Consider the following 20,821-nt stretch of genomic DNA (forward strand, 5'->3'; position numbering starts at 1 on the left):
AAAGTAATCCGTGCCATCAAGATATCATCGCTATTCCCCCACCCTCTCTCTGCACCGGAGCTGACCTCTGGCTGTGCTATCACTGTCAACAGGCCTGTTTATGGAGGAACGCATCCCAGCATACACTGCATGCACTTACAGCCAGTAGTAGGGAGGAATAACGCTTAGTGTTGGTTGTTTGTTCAAAACATTCACTACACTTCATCTGTGACCTTACTAAACGAGCTATGAACCACCGGTATGCGGCTGGAGATACCGTCTTGGCATTTCACAGCGATAAGAAAATGTGAAAATCGGAGCCATTGTTATTCAAAGAGTTTATTTCGAACACTAGCAAAACTAGACTGTAGAAAGACTCAAACAACCACAGTGTGTCATTCCGAGTGTTATACTCTTACTGTGTGAGGTCTACAATGGGTTGGAGGAAGCTAAACAAATGGGGGATGGAAAATAAAGAGAAATGGGTTGAAAGATTGTATTACTTGAAGCTAGCTACCCTTGCTTTATCTTCTTCTCTCCCCGCCATTTTCTGCTCTTCTTTGTAGTAATCACCTATCTCCAATACACTGCAGACCCGATGTCACCAAGTAAGTTCACGTCACGTCACTCAGAAAATAACAACAACACGGTACCCTGAATGACCTATTCTATAGCTTTGATGTATGTAGACCTACAAGATACATCTCGGACTTCCCATATGTACTGTTTGTTCTCTTCTCACCCATAGTTTTCTAGACCGCACCATACGGGCAGCGGTACAACAGCATCTCTTTGAGATAAACTCCCTTGACTGTCCCCGTGTACCGGGACCTGGTTTGCGGGGACCTGGTTTGCCGGAAACTGGTTTGCCAGAACCTGGTTTGCACGGACGTCGTTGGACGGCACCTGCTTTGCAGTTTCCCCAAGAGGATACTACTTGCTTTAGTCCTCCGCCGTGGACGTCTAGTGCGAGGCAGAGACGTCGGCAGAAGAGAGAGCAGAGGGAAGAGGAGGAGGGCGAGAGGGAGCCAGAGAGAAGCAGGTATGGTTCACCTCTTGTGGTCTCAGCTGTTGGTTCATGTTGGTGTTCCATTGGTGCCATGTGGGTACTTTCCTCAGAGGTGTCAGTGTAGGGAAAACAGATTGGTTTTGGGAGGGGGTAAAGATTAGAGGGAAACAGGGTAACTGTTAGATGGTTGGGATTAGTGCTACAAGTTCAAAGAGTTTGGGTTCAAATCCTTTCCAATCTGTTCTAATATTAGGACTATGTTTATTCAGTCTTTCAGAGCACCAATATTATAATTGATAGTTTACGGACCCTTTCACTTGTCCACACCGGTGCGTTGCCCTGATATGCCAAAATTAAATACACCTGTACCCCTGAACACCCTGAATACTATAAGGTCATCTTATCACATTCTTGGTGATAGGCTTACCTGGATACACAACAAACACAGCTATGGCAGTTTAATCCCTGTTTCTCCAGACTCAGTGACGTACTAACAAAAAAAACAACGTCACGTGGATTAGAAGACTTCACACAACACCGACAGCAAAACAGCAATAAGAGTTGCTAGTAAATAGAATTAGAAGCCAACTTATGGCAGCTTCTGGAAAGGTATAAAAGTGAGTGAGCCATCAGAGAACACGTTGATCGGGATTCTCTTGACTCATTGGTCCACTAAAAGAAAGAAACTAGTTCTGAAGGATGCTGACAAATTGATATCTCTTCTTCCTCCCCTTTCTTGTCGCAACAAGGTCCACGTCGTCTCTCAGGGCAGACCTCCAGAAGGAGAACATACCGTTGGATGAGGACACCTATGATGCACTCAGCGAGGGTATTGTAGCTTCTAGACCAGCTAAACAGCGGACCCATAGAGTCAGGAACAACCAGCCAAACACCCAGCAGCACTGTGTCCCAAAACCCTGGAAGCCCAGGGCCAGCCCCACTCTGGCCCAGCAAGACCAGAACCAGGACACCCCTACGGTGAGTGACCGCCACAGCCGCTTCTCTTCCTGTCTTCTTGTAGATTCCCCCCCCCCCCACACACACACACACACACACACACACACCCCTCCGTCGTCCTGGGATTCGTCTTCTGTCATTCTTTCTTTAGAATGAAGGAGCTGTCTCTTTTGAAATAACAAGGGCCCTCCAGAAAAGGAGATGGACTAGGTGCATTGACAGGTTAATGTTCTCCTTTTAGAAATGTGCTCCTCGGTTTGCTAAATCCCTCTCAAGCCTTGAATAAGCATTTGTTAATCGATTGATAATATGTTACATTTATGTGTCCATGATGCCCGGTAATTGCTACTGCTAATCCAGGTATTCATCAGCAGTCAAGTGTTTGGAAATTTGCTGTTATTGTCCTTAATAAGCCCTAATTTGAATTGCTAAAACACTTTGCTAATGGATTCAGAAAGCTAATGTATATATATGCATCGCTACGGTAAAGAGTCGCTTCCCAATCAAAGTCAAAACATTTGATGTCCATGATGTTCTCCCAGTCTATTTACAAACAGCACAGCGCGTCCAAGGGTTCTGCGGAGTGCAAACGCTGCACTCCCTGACCTGCATGCACTTAATTTACAGCGCTAATTTTGCATTAGCTTTTTGGCAACCAGCCCATTCTTTGCTTGGCTTGAGCCTGTTTCGTCACAAAGTAAATGATACAACGGTGACTTGTGCCCTGGCAATAAATATAAGAAGTAGTGACTACTGGAGCAGGGTGTGCAAAGAGACTTCGAGGACACACTGAAACATTTGGCTATTGGCAATTTGAGTCTCAGAACAGCCCGCTTACGCTACCTACAGTTTAGGGTAAGGGTTAACCTGCAGGTGCCTACAGCTACCCTGCGTTGAGGTTTGGGTTAAGGTTCAGCTGTTAGGGTTAAGGTTAGTCTCCTAATTACAGTTTAGGATTTTAGAGGTTAGGGTTAAAGTTAGTCTACAGGTATCTACAGCTGCCGTACATAAAGGTTTGGGTTTGGGGGTTAGGGTTAGTGTACAGGAACCCACAGCTGCCCTGGGTAGAGGTTTGGGTTTAGGGTTAAGGTTAACCAACAGTAATCTACATCTGTCCTATGTGGAGGTCAGTGTTAACCTACCGGTAAGAATTTAGGGTAGGGGTTAGCCTACAGATACCTGCCTAAAAGGTGGAATCTAAATTGTGTTTTTTGCTTAGGCTGTTTAACTGCTTCTGAACACGGACATTTCAACAGGCTACGATATCGCCATGGCGATTTGTGCCGTAAAGAAAAGTGTGGGCAAGCGATTCTCATGCGTTCCTTTTCCCACACAAGCTGGACACACCAGGGGCGATCCATCATGTGGGTTTATGTAACTCGTGTAAAGCTGAGCCGGGTGGCATTTCAACCTTGTGCGACACGCCGATGGAAATAGATTAGCATTTCTCACACCTGGGAAAAGACCATCCCCACCTTTTGCTGCGGTGTGAGTTTGGTTGGCAGCCAATCAGGAGCCTCTTATGCAAGTGGACAGAGGAGACTATGGCACACATACATTTGATATGGGCCACTTGCGCTCCCGTTGGCGCGACGACACCAGGGGCTGCAGTGAGTGCCTGTCTGCACCAGGGCCTCAGCTGTGGCGCCTTAGGGGCTCCGTGTGAACTTTAGTACCGTGTGCATGGCGTGGCATTGGTGTATGCGAAGGGAGTATTGAAGGACGAGGAAGGGTGTCGTTGTTTACAGTCTAGTATAGGGCTCTGCGACTCAGCTGGCCGTGACAAAGAACAGTGTAGCTCTTTTGGATCTGGGAGTCATTTGGCCAAAAAAACACAGAAGCATACATTCATATATACAGTATGTATGCAGTGCGTATAATTACAATTTTTCAAATATCCTGAATTTCTTGATGAGAATTATTTAAATTTTATTTGACAAAACAATTTCATTGAATAGAAATATAAATTATATGAGATGTATATGATTATAATATCGTATAAATTTAACTCCACTGATTACATCATGATAATGAAGTAAACTTGTGACTGTGTTTTGGCCTGCTTTCAGGTACAGGCTCAGGAATGCTGCGTGGCGGGAAGTGCCTCTAGATCTGAAGGATTCACCATGGATGACCCGGCCCCCGGGAGGAGAAGGTTAGCACACAACACCCTCCGCCCCGCTGCCCCCAGCACCCCTCTGCGACCCTACACGCTCTGCATCGCCTCCTTCTTCCCATTGTGTATCGCACACTGCAAACACGTTCACCCTTTCGTACGCACTCCAAGGTTAACGCCGCACACACCATTAGCTTATCTGTGCTGATACGAGGCCCCGCTCGCTGCAGAAGCCAGCGCTTTTATCTCTAAGGTCAACTTCTCTGGAGTGTTTACCGAACACAGCTGATCCCCGCCGTGGGGGCTGGGGAGGGCTGGAGTGGTTGGAGTGTGATGGTATAATGTGTCTAATGCTCTGTGATGTTTACTGTTGTTGTCGGAGTGAAATAGTCGATCAGTCCACAGCGGAGTGTCTTGTTTACCTTACAGGAAGGAGAGCAGGACTGAAAATGGCCTTCCTCATCCACAGGTAACTGCTCCCTTACCGACGTACACACAGGCACACACAAACACACACACACACACACACACATACACACATGGTTTCACACCTGTTTAGATGTGGCATGACCGTGCACAGACATGGCTGTGTTTGTCCACTGGGGTGACAATCTTGCATTACAGGAATGCAGGAATATGTATTTATCGTCGTACATGTTCTAAAAGCATTGTCACACAGAAATAAAGTGAGGAATGAAGGTTTAGTCAGTTCAGCAGACCGTCACGTGTAATAGTCAAAGTCAGTGTCGTTTCTTGTTATATGCCATGTTTAACACTGGATCATTTCAGTACTTGGGAAATGGTAAGCTTCCAATACCTAGAAGGCATGAGCAAGAATGATAAATATATATTTAGTCTGATACGAATTTAATAACAATTAATATAAAATAAAAATGGGGAACATAGATCCCCATTTGGTTCCTCTTGATGGCCTTGTGTTCAGCAACCCTGCCGTACCAGGCAGTAGTTCAGCTAAAGAGGATGCTCTCAGCGGGGCACCTGTGGTCTATGAGGGCTGTGGCAGACATACCAGGAAGTACAGGCGTTTTTGGGCAGATATAACCACAGAGTCCGCTTGCCTGGATCAGGTGAGGTATCCCTCCCGCCCCCACCCCCAGAAGCCAACGTTGGCTGTTCAATGTTGGTCCTGATGGGTATCACCAGAACCAGATTTAAACTCTGAACGGGCCACAACCATCTCAGCATGTTGACACGTAGGGGTGTTGTACCAGCGACGATCTCCAATGGACATATAAAACAGGTTTAAGGTTGCTATAACACACCCAGGGTTTGGAGCCACCTGTGTATATCCACCGAGCAGCCCCGGGGCCAGCCCTCACCTGAGGGGTTCAACACCTGCCAAGAAAAGGGTTGCCATAGAGACCGAATCCCACAGTACCCCGCTGCGCCGGCAGCGGCGACTCAGGGAAGCTGTTGTTTTTAGTCAGTCTCATCCCCTGGTGCTGTTTACACTGTGCACTATTAACCGCCTGCCACCGTATCACATTCTAGCCCACACACACACACACACACGCACACACACACACACACACACACACACACACACACACACACACACACACACACACCCACACACACACACACACCCACACACACACCCAAACCTGCGTAGCGTGCATTTTGTTGACCAATCCACTTCAACGCCCTACTCAAGTCTGAATGATAAACTGCACTTCGTTATCCCAGTACTCTTATTGCAACGACAGTAAAGTTGAATCAAATCTAAAATGTGCAATAGCGCAACCCATCTCAACTGGTTTTGTATGCACGTGCATGCACACACACACACATGCGCTTGCAACACCCAGGCTCGGTCGTCTTGGCTCTTATATAAGTGTGCCAGCGTATGGGGCCTGGTTGGGTCAAAGTTACCCAAGCACAGTCTGAAGTGTGAGCGAGAAGGTGTTGCATGCACTCACACACACATTTTAATATTGTATTAATAGATCCCTAATAGCAGGGTGTAAATGCGGCCAGATGGTCTTCGGATGGTCTGAACGCGCATCAAACGGTAGCCCTGACATTAGTACCTCAGTGAGGCAGTCGGAGAAAATGTCAAGGAGAGGAGAAAAACATAACACACATATGCTCAACCTCCCTCTGTGCACACATACACATCCATAGTTGCATTGCATGCTACTTGTCGGTTCTATTTGTTTGCCATTCTATCAGGCATTAAGCATTTGTTTATTTTGTTATTCTTTATTTGCATGCAAGTATCTTTATTCGTTTGTGTGTGGGTTCACGGACAGGATAGAATGCTATCCCCAACCGACCCATCGCATGTGTGTGTTTTTGTGTGTGTGTGTGTGTGTGTGTGTGTGTGTGTGTGTGTGTGTGTGTGTGTGTGTGTGTGTGTGTGTTTGTGTGGACATGTGTTTGGTCTGACCCGGTGGCTTGTCTCTTCACTGTACAAGTAGTACTCGTACACGGGAATTACTTTTTCTTATATTTAATCTCCCTATCCATTTGTTCTCATCCAGTTTGCAACCCACACTCCCCGCCTCCAATCTCCCACACACACAGAAACACACATACACAGACACACACACGCGCACACACACACACACACACACACACACACACACACACACACACACACACACACACACACACACACACACACACACACACATAAGCTCCTACTGATGTAATCATGGAGGTTTTAATGTAGGCTGGATTACACCCTTGTGTGGGTGGGGGTTTAACATACATGCACACACACGTTGTGCCTCTCTGGTAGGACAGCGGTTGACCGGGGGCCAAGTAACATCTGTGCACATCTGTACACGAGTCAATCCACAGCCGTGACTCTGCCTGCCAAGCTTGCAGTTTTGTTTTCGGGGGAAAGGTCAAAGATTAGCTGTTAAAATATTCTGCCCCCTCGTTTTTTCTGTACACGTCATCGTTATTCACCAGAAGCTTGTGAGGCAGTGGACTTTCAGGAAGTATTTTCGGGTTGTGATTGAGTTGTTATGACAGAGAGTGTTACAGTACATTTATTTTGTGATTTCGTTATTTTGCACACTCATGCCCCCTCCACCTCACCCAAGACTCAAGATACATGCTGTAACTTGTAACTGTCTGTAGATAAGCCTTCATACTACCAACTAATACAATGGTATCGCTTTCACAACAATTTTAAACAGAAGTATTGAACGTCAAGGAGAAGTATGCAAGGCAGGGAAAGGATCTGTGGAAGTTGTCAAAACGAAACTTTGCTTGGGTTGTACGAGGAGTACAGGAAACGAAACCCAAGAACACTTTGAAGAAGCGACCGCACAGAGCAGGAGAGAGAGTGAGAGAAACTGAGCGAGAGTGAGAGGGAAAGTGAAGCAGAAATAAAGAGAGAGACAGACAGTAAGGGGAATAGAGACAGCAAAGGAGGGAGAGAGGGAAAGAGAGCAAACGACATAGAGAGATTGCAAGATAGAGGGGAGAGCGGTAGAGCAAGAGAGAGGGAGAGAGACAGAGAGCATGGGAGAGATAGAGGGTTCAAAAACACACGCCGTGTCTTTGGCTCTGAGGTGAACCGTTAATCCTGAGTCGGAAATAGGGATAGAGAATTTCAGCCAGTCAGCCTACGTGCGCCAGCCAATAATCGGCTGTCTGCTCTCTTGTTCCTCCACTTCCTGCTCGGCCCCCCCCCCCCCCCCCCCCGCTCCCTCCTTCCCCTCCCAGAAGCTGTGACTGTGAAACAAACAACTCTACTCTGGCACATGGGAGGGGAAGGAGCATGCGGAGGGAGAGAAAGAGAGAGAGAGAGAGAGAAACAGAGCAAGGGAAAGGGCGGGAGAGAGATGGGTGGGGTTAAGTAGAGGAGGAGGAGTGTGTGAACCCACTGGGCGAGAGACGGAGGGACGGCCAGCGAGGGCTCGGCCTACCCAGATGGGCGGATGTTTTGGCCAGACGGCTCAGCCAATCGGGAGGGAGGATCCCCCCCCTCTCCCTCCTCCCGTCGCTGGGCTGGGCCTGTCTGGAGGGAGGGGGGGGGGCGGGGTGGAGGGAGAGGAGGCGTGCGGCCGGGGCTTAAAGAGTGTGCCTGCTGGGGCTGGCCGTGGTTGTTGAGCAGCTTTGTGTTTGTGTGTGTGTGTGTGTGTGTGGGTGTCGCTGACTCTCTCTCTCTCTATCGCCCTGTCCCTCTCGCGCGCGCGGGTGTGTATTTCGTCCCCTCCGCGGCTAACCCTCATGGTGGTACAGAGGGCCAGGATGAAGATCCAGGAGTCTCCCGCCGTGTGTGCGGCGCCGGAGCGGCCGTCGCGCGGCGACTGCAGCGAGCCGCGAGAGGATGTTCCCCGCCTGGAGCTCGCAGAGGAGGACAACAACAACTGGGGAGGTGGGTCCACACACGCACACACACACACACACATGCTGCACGCGTATGCTGCACATGTGTGTACACATGCACACACGCACACACACAGTTTTGGGAGTTACATTCCAAACTAGATCTTTTGATCATTGAATGAAATACATTGTGGATAAGTACAGCCCACGTATGTGCACTTTGACAGCAACTTGTAGGGTTAAACCCGCCCTCCCCCCCCCCCCCATCGGACTCCACACCCAAATCTAACAGAGCAGCTGCACACCTTCTGCTGTGTGTGTATGTCTCTCCTTCTCTATCTCTCTCTCCCTCCTCCTATTCCTCCTTCTCTTCCTCTATGCATTCCACTTCCTCTCTCTCTCTCTCTGTCTCTCTCTCTGATTGATGGGGCTCGCCCTTTGCGCGTTTCATGTGGGGATTTAATTGTCTCAGATCTTGTTAAGTTTTCTGTCCCTCCCACGCTGACTGGCTGTGTGTGTGTGTGTGTGTGTGTGTGTGTGTGTGTGTGTGTGTGTGTGTGTGTGTGTGTGTGTGTGTGTGTGTGTGTGGCAGGGGACCAGGGGCTAGGCAGTAGGGTGGAGGCTGGGTGTGGATAGGGGAGGTGGGGGGTTAGGGTATGGGTTGTTTGTTTGTGCTGCTGGGGCGGAAGTGGAAGAGGATCAGGGTCGGACAGTAGCGGGCGGACTTGGTGTTGGTTTAGTCTCTTTAACATGCGTTTGTCTCTTAGCCCTGCTGGGTTTGTTGTTGTGGTGTGTTGACTAGAAACAGAATTATTAAAGCTTCATGATTGCTGAATGCCTCAGTATCGGTTGTTTCAATGTCCGCAAGCGTGAATGAATGAGTGTATGTGAATAAATGATAGAGACAGTTTCAACATATATGGGTGTGGGAATATGTTTGATTTAAGCATGATGTGATTGAATGCTACGTTGCTTTCCATGGTCGGTGACAATGCATGAATTTACAATAACAGGATTGTGTCTTAGGACTGCTTGAGCTCGGAAGAGCTTGCTTGAGTAATGTAATGGCATGAATCAATGCACTTATTAGAGGTGCCTCCAGATGTCCATTTCGCATAGCAATTGTTACTCTAAAAAGCCATTGCAACTTTTTGGTGCATGCAGCAACATGTATGTACATCTGCCCAGACATGTTGGCTTCCCAGACACGACTTTTTACTTCCTGGATGACTCTGTTAGTCCAGCTCGCTCATTAGACCCAGCAATATCGACCTGATCTGCCCTGAGTTTATTCAATATATATATATATTTTTGTTTTTTTGTTTTTTCTTTTTGATTTGTTTTAAGGCATATTGATCCGAGCATGACCTGTTAGAGCCCTCTAGTGGACGAGGGAGCAATGACAGTTAGGGCAAGCCTGGATAGTCAGTGGAAGACGCCCAGAAGCGGCTGCTTTAGATGTGTTTACTCCTGCTATGAGGAGGACTAGGCTGGGCCCGTTTGGGAACCATCCCAGCATGCCACTGTAGAGTTCCCTTCAGGTGTGTTTTTATCCATATTATATGCGCTAGGTTTATTTAATTATTTTTATACCCACACACAACCTTTTTACGACAATTTTGAATAGGTGAGTAATGTGTCTATTTGTCTTTGAGAATTGATGGTTCCAAAGGAAGAAGTTGTTCCACAGATGCTCATTTGTCTGTCAATGAACACTGTCTGGAACTCTTTTCTCAAGAATCATTCACCTACGTTCGGAACTGCATGCAGAGCAACATGTTTATTTAGACACCTGATTTTCTTTGTGTTGTTGTAATCTAGTTAGTGTGGTCAGTGAAGCGATGTGGTGTGTGTTTGCCTGTGTGTGGTGTATTCTGTGCAGGGAGTCTGTGCTTGTGAGGGTGTGGTGTGTTTTGAGCAGGGAGTGTGCGTGGATGTGTTTGTGAGTGTGTGGGTGTGAGGGTTTCTCTTAACAGGGAGTATGTATGTATGTTAGTGTGTGCGAGTGTATGGTGTATTTTAAGCAAGGAATGTGTGTTTGCGTGTGTGTAAGTGTGTGATGTATTCTGAGCATGAGTGTGAGTGTGTGTGTGTGTGTGTGTGTGTGTGTGTGTGTGTGTGTGTGTGTGTGTGTGTGTGTGTGTGTGTGTGTGTGTGTGTGTGTGTGTGTGTGTGGTTGCGGGTTGTATTCTGAGTATTGTGAGGGTTGTATGAGGAAGGGCAGTCAGACCTTTGTCCCAGTACGGTGTGTGCCAGCGTCTGTCGTGGTGACCTGACGTCCTGCGCTGGCCCCGTCCTTGTCTTGATCAATGCAGACGCGTTAAGACAGGGCCAGAGACCTCCAGCTACACAAGTTGACAAGTACAAGCTTTATTTTGTTTACTGCTGACTCTAAACAGCATTTTTTCATGCAGAATCTGGTTTATTCATATTCGTTTTCTTTTTCATATTCCTTTCTAGTTGGTTCTTGTTTAGTTTTTTGTCCCTCCATAAATTTTGATGTTTGATTTTAGCATTTATTTTCCTTCCATTTGCTTTCCTTCCACATTCTCTCTAGAGCATTCCTACTATTCCGCCCCTTTCCTTGATTTCAAAAACCTTTTCCACCACAGTGTGTTTGATGGTAAGTGCACAGTGTGGGACGCACCAGTGTGTTCGTGCATAACCGCTAATCATACAAAGGCACGGACACGTGCATGTACCTGACGGCACCCCTTTTTGTTTTCAAACGAAGCCCGTGTAGAAACTACCACACACAGGTCGTTTCTGACGCATATCACACCGGGGGACCACCAGTCTGACCGGCCCGTGCGGCTCTGGGGTCAGCCTTCACGCCTCCTGCGCTTTGCTCGCAGCAAAACGCTTAAAAAGCGATTGTTAAAAAAAAGAAAACAACCCCCTGGAACAACCCAGTCCCTCTGCGGGATTAGTGTCTGAGGGAGCTGAGTCGGAGGCCAGCTGTCGGGGCCGGGCGCGGCCGTGTGTTTGATTGATTAAGAAGCTCCCCCTTCTGCCCTGTGGCGGCGGCGGCGGCGGCGGCTGGCGTCCCACAGGTCTCTCCTTGGTCCCGTCCTCGGACCCACGCACGGCATGTTCCCCCACACGTACACAGCAGAGCGCCGGGCGGGGGGGTTCCCAGGAGAGAGACTGGGATCCGGGCCAAGTTGTGATAAAACGTCTACGTGCGGCCTCAGTGTTTCACAGGTTCCCACACGTGCTTTCAGACACGTCGAATGTTTGGAGTACAAACATTGCCGCCTGCCACGCGTTTGACCCCTCTGTTGGTGCATGGATTGAAGTTCCCCCTCCAGGAGTTAGCCCCGGGTCCAGGACTTATGGACGCTTCGGTACACCTTGCACAGCAACAGTCTGCATGCAATGTGTGTGTCGAGGACCTCTCTCTCTCTCTACATCTCTCTCACTCTCTCTGTACACCGTCCTCTAAATCGAGGTCATGCTCTGACATTTGGCCGTGGAGTGTATCCAAATGCCGCCCAGCCTTATTTATAACCCCGGGGATCAGCTTGGTTGTCCTCACACTATGCACCACATATATCAAGTCGTAACAATTACCATGCACAACATAGATCATTATGATCATTATTATTAATAGAGTGGAGATTGAGGAGAAGACCTGATCTGCATTTCTATTCTCGTCAGATTGTTACTGTTATGGGAATAGTCTGTCTATATTCTCCCTAGATATCATGATGAGAGACAGAGATGAGGGAGTGAATGAGAGAGAGGAATGGGGAGAGAGAGAAATAGAGGGGGGGGAAAGACAAGAAAAGAGAGAGAGAGAGAGAGAGAGAGAGAGAGAGAGAGAGAGAGAGAGAGAGAGAGAGAGAGAGAGAGAGAGAGAGAAACAATGGGAGTTATAAATAAAGAGGTAAAGGGAGGAAGGGTAAGGGAGTTAGTGAGTCAGATCAAGGGAAAGGGAGATAGAGAGGGCGATATAGATGGAGAGAGCGAGAGTGCAACATCTGCCACAAGGCCCAGTGAGAGTGTTTTGTACTGTAGTGTTTCTGGGAGAGTGTTTAATGGAGTGGTTTGGTATGACCTTCAGAGAATGAGAGAGTTGCCAAAAAAGAAGGCTGTTTACCTTTTTTTGTGCTAGTCACTGTTGCTTTTGGACTTTAAGTGAGTAAAATGTATGTTTCATTGCGAAAAATATATACTTCCAAAGGATTACAAAGAAGATGTTTTTCACTTTCACTTTTCTACAATGTATAGCCGGACTAATCCCTTGTGTTTCCGAATCATGTGCTTCCTCACTCCACCGGAAGACACCATGACAAGCACAATATTATCTTCAGGATTAGCCTTATTCTTGGCTCCAAGCGCTAGCTGGGTGAGGGGGAACTGACTGCAGAATGTTACAGGCAGTTCCCCCCACTCAGCCGCTCCCGCTAGAGGGCCGGTCGGTGACGAGGCCCCTACGGAGCCCCCCACTCAACCAGGGCTCCCTTGTGTTCTCTGTTTGGCGTCTCCAGAGCCCGTCCCTGCCTACTCGTCGTGGCAACGGGACAACATGGACCGCGAGGAGCCCCGCCCGTCGCCGCACGCCGGCGGTCAACTCATCCGCCAGCTGATGGAGGAGGGCAGCGACCCCATGCTCTCGCCTCGTTTCTACGGTTACGGCCACTGCCAGTACCTGGACGACACGGAGGTGCCCCCCTCGCCGCCCAACGCGCACTCCTTCACCAGGTGAGCGTCCTCTCCCGCAAGACTCCTCCTTCAGGATTCCTTATGAGTGACCTGCATGTTGATCTGGCAGAAGCAAAGCCCGGGCCAGGAACTTAATACAGCAAGGGGCGGAGTTATGCTCTGTGTGAAAGTGTGAAAGAAGTGTATTTTGAGTTTTGGTCCAAACCAATGTGTAGTAAAAGAAAGGAAAATGCCCCGGTCGCCCAGTTTTGAGCTCACCGGCCTTGCGGTACTTACTTTTATGTCAACTAAAAATATTGACTTCTGTTTTGTGTGCGTGTGCAGTCGCCGCAGGAGTTCTTCCCTGGGGTCCTGTGACGAGGAGAAGGAGGAGCTGTCGTCCGTTCAGCTCTCCAAGCGGATCCACGTGCTCAAGAAGAAGATCCACCGGTTTGAGGAAAAGTTTGAATATGAACGGAAATACAGGGTGAGCAAAGCCTCCATGCGGAATGGGAAATATTGCAGGCATTTTACATGGAATTCAGCTAAATAAACGTCTGGGTTTTCTTATTTTGCTGTATTCCATTTAAAATGTAAGGATCAGACGATCTACAGAGGAGAGTGTTTGCTGCTCTACCTCTGCAAGGCAATCTCTTCTCATCCGTATTTCCTGTCCGTTGGTTCTCCAGCCGTCTCACAGTGATAAGCTTGCCAACCCAGAAGTGCTCAGATGGGTCAATGAACTGACAAGACTTCGCAGGAATCTCAAAGGTAGGCAACGGCTCCCGCATTAGAAAAACGTTTTTTAATCAAACTAAAAAACAATGTAAATAAATAAAAACAACACATGTCCATAATGTGTGAGACACTGCATTGATCCACAAAAGAAAACGGCAGAAGGTGCCGAGAAATGCGAGAGCATAAAACAATAATAATACACATACGAGAGAATAACGACCGCACAGACCGGCTTTAGTCTAATCTAACACACACCCTACACACATGCATCAAGTTGTTGTGCACATGTCTGGTTCGGACACACAGACTCCCTCACCGTGCCCACGTTCTCGACCCCCCCCCCCCCGCAGAACACAAGCTGCTGAAGTCGGAGGAGGACCTGCCACCGCTGACCCGCCAGCGCAGCAACACCCTGCCCAAGAGCTTCGGCTCCCAGCTGGACAAGAGGAGCCCGCAGGAGAAGGCGCCGCTGCCCCCGGCCGAGAGCACCCTGGAGGTGGTGATGGGCAAGCTGCAGGAGAAGAGGGAGGAGGTGGGCCGGCCGGAGGACATCAAGGTAGGAGCCCCCCGCTGCCCAGCTCGTAGGGGGTGTGGAGGGTGGAGGGTGCAGGACAGAACATGGGATACATCGGTTTCTGTCCGAACACTGTGGTGGGCGAGGGTGTTGGACCCCTGTTAGCCATGCTGGAGAAAGGTGCCCCTAGCCCCCCCCCCGATGCCTGCTCCCACTCCACCTCAGTCTACAAATTCAGTTCTATTCGCATTGGATGAAAGCATCTGCTAGTTTATGGATTACTATAATTTAGTTATAATTTTATGTAATTTTAATTTGAGAGTACCGAGATGATGAAGCGGTCCCATGAAAAAGGGACCTTGTTTAAACGAGCCGCCTGTCTGCAGGACATGACCCGAGAGCAGATTGGAACGGAGAAGCTGGCACTGCAGAAGGCCCTGCTGTACTATGAGAGCATCCATGGAAGACCGGTGAGTCACTAGTCCCTTCGGGGAATGATCCAGAACAAAGCACACGGGAACCAAAAGCTTGTCTCGCCCTTCTGTTTACCATTCATTCACTAATTCATTCATTCATTCATTTAGCAGACATTTTAATCCTACGAGATTTATGGATTCCCACTGGCTGCAGACAGAGCGCATTACGGATCAACACAACACACAAAAACACCCTTGCCACTACACCATCCCTCCTTATCCGTCCATCTCTCTCCTGAGTCACTGTATTTCTTCCGCACCATAACAGCCCAAACAAATTCAGTCAGCAATACACAGAGCCGGGCTGTGTCCTACAAACCCACCCAGGGGTAAATAACGCCTCTTGGAGGGCCGAGCAAAGTCCTGTGTGCACTGGACGCGTGCCCGGGTTGAGTGGATTCTGACGCCCCCCCCCGCAGGAGACCAGAGTGTCGCGCTGCTAGGTTACGAGCGTTCAAATATTCAGAGGAATTTCCCCAGCGTCTATTGAGAAGGTCTTAAAATCTGAGGCAAAATAAACACGGCGACTGTCGCTGTCTGAATCCTAGACCTAAGCTAATTGGATAAATGAATTGCATTTTGGCTAATCCCCCTCATCCGGTGTCGCCAGACCTGGGAGACCTTGTTGTTGTTGTCGTTCTTCACCCCGCCGAGGAGAGTGCCAGCAGGAAGCCAGGTCGCTAATGCCGAGCTAACGAGACGCCTCCGCTTCCTCCCTTCCGCCCGCCGCAGGTGACGAAGAACGAGAGACAGACCATGAAGCCCCTGTACGACCGCTACCGCCTGGTGAAGCAGATCCTGTGCAGGGCCTCCAGTATCCCCGTCATCGTAAGTATTGCGCTTGCTCAGTCCTCGCCGCAGTCCCAATCCGCCCTCGCCTTCCCCACATCTGTTCATCTATTCCACACGCGTTTTTCCTTCATTTCTTTTGTACGTTCATTGCAGCTATTATGAAAAAAGGTTGGATTTTACTTCTCGGTAAACGTGCTTCCCCTTGTATTATGGTGTTTTACTGGTCAGGCTGCATATCTATGTAGGCCCACTCTGTGGACCACCAACGTGACTGAAGGTTGTGACTGCTCGCAAATGGTTATTGTGAGCATGAAACTCGCGTCATTGTAGACTAATCTCAGTTCTCTGCTACAAGCTTTCGTTTGAGGCTATGTCGTAACGGTTGTGGTCAGGATATGAATGACATTCCTTCCTCAAGGGTAAGCATAGTACTGATAATATAAATACGTCTGGTTTCTGTAAGGCTTTTCTTGGTTTCCAAAAACACTTTACAGGAGAACATAGAAAAAAGACATGAACAATGGAGATCATTTATAGAGCCAGTGAACACAAAAGTTGTTTATTTTACGTTGTCATTTGTCTTATATGAACGTCAATCTGAAGCTATGCTATTTTATTGTTGTAACTGAAATAAGTCTCCAATTTAGAAAACAAATGGGGGAAATCCTATGTTTTTTTCATTCTCCCCAGAACACTGTGTGAACTCCCACTCTGAACGCTTGTGGCTTTCTTTGACATTTGAGCAGCGATTTATGTAATGTCCGCGTCACTTGTGGAACATTTCTTATACAACATCGTTCATTCTAACGCGCATACACAACGACAACAACGTGGGTCGTAACCATTTGGATATTATGCCCCCCTCTTTACTAAAACTCTCCACCCAAAACATTTCTTTTTAAGTCTCATAGTGACTGAATTCTAGCTGAGAAACAGTGGGTTCACTGGGTCTTTAAAAGAGAGAAACAGGAGGGTGGAGGGATTAAGTGGTGGAAGCAAGATGGAATCGGTGGGTTTTAAGGGCCTTAGAAACTCTAAAGGGCATTGTAGCTGTTGGTCTAACTGTAGTCTCCCAGTGGACCATTAACAGCAACTGACAACCGCTGTGTCCTGATAAAGTCAGCCGTTTGTATCTCCACAAAGAGCTTTATTTCCATCAAAGATTTGGGTTGTATTTCGTCCAATTCCCCCAAAAAGTTCTGCAGTGCATTCAAAGCAATGCCTATTTCCCTTTACGCAGTTTAACTAAACCATGTCAGGGATGTTGTTCCTGGCTCTGTCCTTGTATTCTATAGGATCATATTTTGTTCCAAAGTGAGCTCTGATCAGGATCTTGGCAGCAGCAGCTCATTATATAATTCCCTCCCGCTAATCCCCACTCTGCGAATAGAAATTCCTGTTGTTTATTAATTTGCTTATGGGTCCTAATCCTCCCCCAGGGGTCCCGTGGGTCACAGTACCGACCCCAGTGGGGAAGAGGACCGCTTCTGCCCCAACCGTTCCCTGTTTTTTCCAAGACAATTTCCTGTAGAGATCTGGTGTTGGCCAGCTTTTCCCTCGCTCCGGGGAGAAAAAGGCAGCCTGTGTTGAGCTCAAACCTGGCTCACGCTAGACAACGTGAGGGGAACGCGCTCGGACATTTGACATGCACAGTGCCGAGAGTACATCCTCTTAACGCAGCGCCAGATGGACCGCTACCCAGCAGGCGCTTTTGGCATTCTGTCCGTCCCACTGGAAGCAGACCTCTTTCCCCATTGACATAACCAGTACATGATGTTAGGCCCCCATTGTAACCCCCCCACCCCTCCCCCCCCAACACAGGGCTCCCCCTCCAGCAAGCGGCGGGGTCCGCTCCTCCAGCCCATTATCGAGGGCGTTCCCGCACTGTTCTTCGATGACATCAAGGTGACGGTCGACTTGAGCAATCTGAGTGCCATCAGATTGCACCCCCCCCCCCCCCCCCCCTCCTCCCTCTCAAACCCCAACCCAATCGCTCCCCGACCTCACCCTGATCATGATCGTTTTTTAAAAACCGGATGCTGCCTGTTGATTGGGAGAGTGCCTTTCGGTTGTGCGGTTTCCCGATAGTGTCGTTAATCGTAGAAATGAATCCAATCAATAGCGGCCTTCTTCACTTAGACGCCATCTTGGTTCCATAGTGGGACTTAGCTAAACTGAATGCGGGTCTCCGCACTCAGTTTCCCTCACCGCGCTAGCGTTGAGTACGAGGTGGCTGCTAGGTGGAGAAGGCCCGTAGCGGCCTTGTGTGTGACGCTTGACTAGCTCCTTGGATGTGGGTTGATGTTGCTTTGGTGGACGAGGTGTGGTACACGGTGAGTTTCACGGCGTGTCTAATCTCTATCAACGACTGAGATCAAATAGGAACCAATTCCAATAAAATACAAACCTTATGGTGATCTACTGATTTTCCAACCCAGCCAAAATAAACCGTAACTTTTTCTCCTACTCTGGGTTTGGTTGCAGTGGACCGGATCTGAGAGTGGATTGTGAACCAGTGTTGTACCGCCTCTGATCCTCTAACCCAGCCAACTAACACTGCCTGGTGTCAGTGGCGGACCGGGGGACTTGGTGCTAATCCCTTTGCTAATCGCTAGTTAGCGGCAGTGCTCGCCGTTTGTGCTCTCCAATCACCCGTAGTCACCATCTCTCTCTCTCTCTCTCTCTCTCTCTCTCTCTCTCTCTCTCTCTCTCTCTCTCTCTCTCTCTCTCTACCAGGAGGAGGAGGACGGCTCTGAGGAGGACGGGGACTCTAAGCCCTCGTTCCCGGTGTCGGACCGGCCCAACCCCAGCATGCTGGGCTTCCTTGACCAGCTGGAGGAGGAGGCGGATGGGTTCATCTCCCCCGTGGACGACCTGTCGCCCTCCAGGAGCACCACGCACGACATGAGGCTGTCCAACCTGCACTCGGCCACCATGTAAGCTAGCTCGCCCATGGGAGAGAGATGCAGAGTCACTGATGAGTGACTCTGGTCTTACTGCCAAGTTTCACCAGGGAGTCCCTTTATCGTACTTGGTCTTTAAACTTTTTTTATCTTTCACAATTGATGCACCTCATATTTTATTTTATGAAGATTCAACGTTTGTTACTTTTTCACTTCTTTTTTTTTGTAGTATGTGTTACAACTGCGTTGCATGTTGCTTTGTTTTGACTTGCTTAACGAAAACCCTCGCCTTGTCGTTAGAACTTACCTGTACTGCATGGCCGTGTTGTTCTGCACTGTGGATAATAAAGTTTGACCTTGGGACCGGTTGTTGCTGCTCGCTCTCCTTCGCAGGCAAGAACTGCTGGAGCAGCTCCAAGAAACCAGAGAGGAGAAGAAGAGAATCCGCAAGAATCTAAGAGAGTACGAAGACCAGTTCTTTAGAGAAAATGGAAGGTAAACGAGAACAGAACTCCACTCACACACACACACACACACACACACACACACACACACACACACACACACACACACACACACACACACACACACACACACAGCCGTAAAAATATGTGTTGCCTTGCAAACAAGATGATATATCATCCACGTCGTTATATCTTTATGTGAGAACCACGTTTTACATTTAAGGCGATGTTTTTGTTACGAGACGATATATCATCCACGTCGTTATATCTTTATGTGAGAGCCACGTTTCACATTTAAGGCGATGTTTGTGTTTTTTTTTAAATGACCGCGGTCTCCTGCCAATGTCTGCCCGTAGGAATGTGCAGAAGGAGGACCGGTCCCCTCTGGCGGTGGAGTATAACGAATACAAACACGTGAAGGCCAAGCTCAAACTGCTGGAAGTCCTGATCAGCAAAAGAAACGCGACCAAGTTCAAATGAGATGGAACAACGGACGAAACCCTAAGGACTCGAAAATGAAAAGCGTTGGGTCTCCACGGATTAAAAAGAAACGAGAGGAATTCACCAGCCTGAGAAGACAAACCTTTTATAAACAACAAACACCTCAGCTTCTAGGAACCTGTGTCGGATCTGTTGTTGGAGCGTTTGTTTTGGACGAGTTTTGTTCTTCCCCTTTTTTGCTCTGTGATTGCGCTGAAGCGTGCGGAGGTCCAAACCTGTGGCACTTGGGGTCAGTGTTCCCTAGAAGACGTGAGGGAGACCTGCAGGCCCTTGGCTTCTCCCATCCCCCAGGGTAGAGGTGCTGCTTCCTGTCAATCAAAACCGACCGAAATGTCTAAAAGTAGCCCTTAAAAATAGTTAGGTAGCTAGGTAGAGTCACGTTCATTGTAGCTAATTTATTTCTATTCCTTTTTTTAAATGTTTGTTTGTTCTTTTAGGAATAGTTGTTTCTTTTTTGGCGCTATGGAATACATTTATTTTTGTTATGCATTGTGGAGTCTTAAGAAAATATCTCTAAGTAAAATTATAGAGTTGGTGAATATATTTTTGAAAGAAGGATATAAGAAAATTGAGTAATAGATTGGACGTGTATTTTTGTACGGGAGACCTCTATCTGAATGACTACCAACCGATCGGTTTGACAGTATTTGTTCAAGCGAATGGATCTGTAAATGTGATTGTTAATTGATGCCATACTTTTGTGTGTCTTTGAGTGTGCAACATTATTGATACTACACTAAGAAAGTGATTTGCTCACACAAAAAAAGGTTTGCCATGCAGAGCCAGTGGTTTGATATCTTCTGTTAATGTGTCCCAAAGACAATGAATCAAGTGTTCAGATTGCACATTAAAATAGCGTAGAAGATCATTATAATCAATAATGTAGCTTGTTCCTTATTTTTGATGAATGGTAAACCTGTAGATTATGCATCTGCTTGTGTATCTCCCTAAATTTGTTTTGCTCCCTCTCCTTACCACTTACTTAATGTAAAAATAAGCTATTTTTGTGTTTAAAATAATCGTTTTCTTGCTCACGTTGATGAACATGAAGAGGCATTTTACAATGACTGATAAATCCTTTGAATCCATTGATCCAATCCTCTGCTGCCTGCAATTTAAGGCTTGCTGCTTTCCTTACACAGCCATTTCTATGGCTTCTTGGTTCTGTAAATACATCTTTGTGTTTATTCTCTCCTTTTATTCCTCCAAAATGGATAACTAACAGTGTGAAGTTTGTTTTATGAATGTAAACACTGGCGAATTATTAGTGCATTTGGGCGTGTACATTTTAGTACATATTTGTATTTTGTAAATACATATTATTAAAGCAAAGATATTTTTACTGGAACTCGTTGGAGTGTCTGTGCGTTGGTTTTTCATTGGAAACTTGATTGGTTGCTATGAAATGTATCGCTGT

General features: G+C 47.8%; 1 protein-coding gene across 5 annotated transcripts in view; it reads left to right on the forward strand.

The window, feature by feature from the left end:
• fam13a (family with sequence similarity 13 member A) overlaps positions 1-20,756 on the forward strand; it is a 54,145-nt gene extending 33,389 nt beyond the window's left edge. For 2 of the 5 annotated variants that reach the window (XM_030351144.1, XM_030351145.1), the window contains 17 exons: positions 546-587; positions 728-1,021; positions 1,738-1,966; positions 4,015-4,100; positions 4,491-4,530; positions 8,283-8,418; positions 10,927-10,992; positions 12,863-13,076; positions 13,362-13,503; positions 13,706-13,787; positions 14,105-14,310; positions 14,655-14,738; positions 15,477-15,572; positions 17,358-17,441; positions 18,273-18,472; positions 18,833-18,934; positions 19,260-20,756. In XM_030351144.1, the coding sequence (XP_030207004.1) occupies positions 546-587; positions 728-1,021; positions 1,738-1,966; positions 4,015-4,100; positions 4,491-4,530; positions 8,283-8,418; positions 10,927-10,992; positions 12,863-13,076; positions 13,362-13,503; positions 13,706-13,787; positions 14,105-14,310; positions 14,655-14,738; positions 15,477-15,572; positions 17,358-17,441; positions 18,273-18,472; positions 18,833-18,934; positions 19,260-19,383 (2,227 nt within the window). In that variant the 3' untranslated portion in view covers positions 19,384-20,756. The remainder of the gene's footprint in view (positions 1-545; positions 588-727; positions 1,022-1,737; positions 1,967-4,014; positions 4,101-4,490; positions 4,531-8,282; positions 8,419-10,926; positions 10,993-12,862; positions 13,077-13,361; positions 13,504-13,705; positions 13,788-14,104; positions 14,311-14,654; positions 14,739-15,476; positions 15,573-17,357; positions 17,442-18,272; positions 18,473-18,832; positions 18,935-19,259) is intronic. The other 3 variants (XM_030351147.1, XM_030351146.1, XM_030351148.1) reach the window with 3 other exon arrangements.
• Positions 20,757-20,821: the final 65 nt, after the last annotated feature.

The sequence above is a fragment of the Gadus morhua genome, chromosome 3, assembly GCF_902167405.1.
Source record: "Gadus morhua chromosome 3, gadMor3.0, whole genome shotgun sequence".
NCBI classification, from domain to species: Eukaryota; Metazoa; Chordata; class Actinopteri; order Gadiformes; family Gadidae; genus Gadus; species Gadus morhua.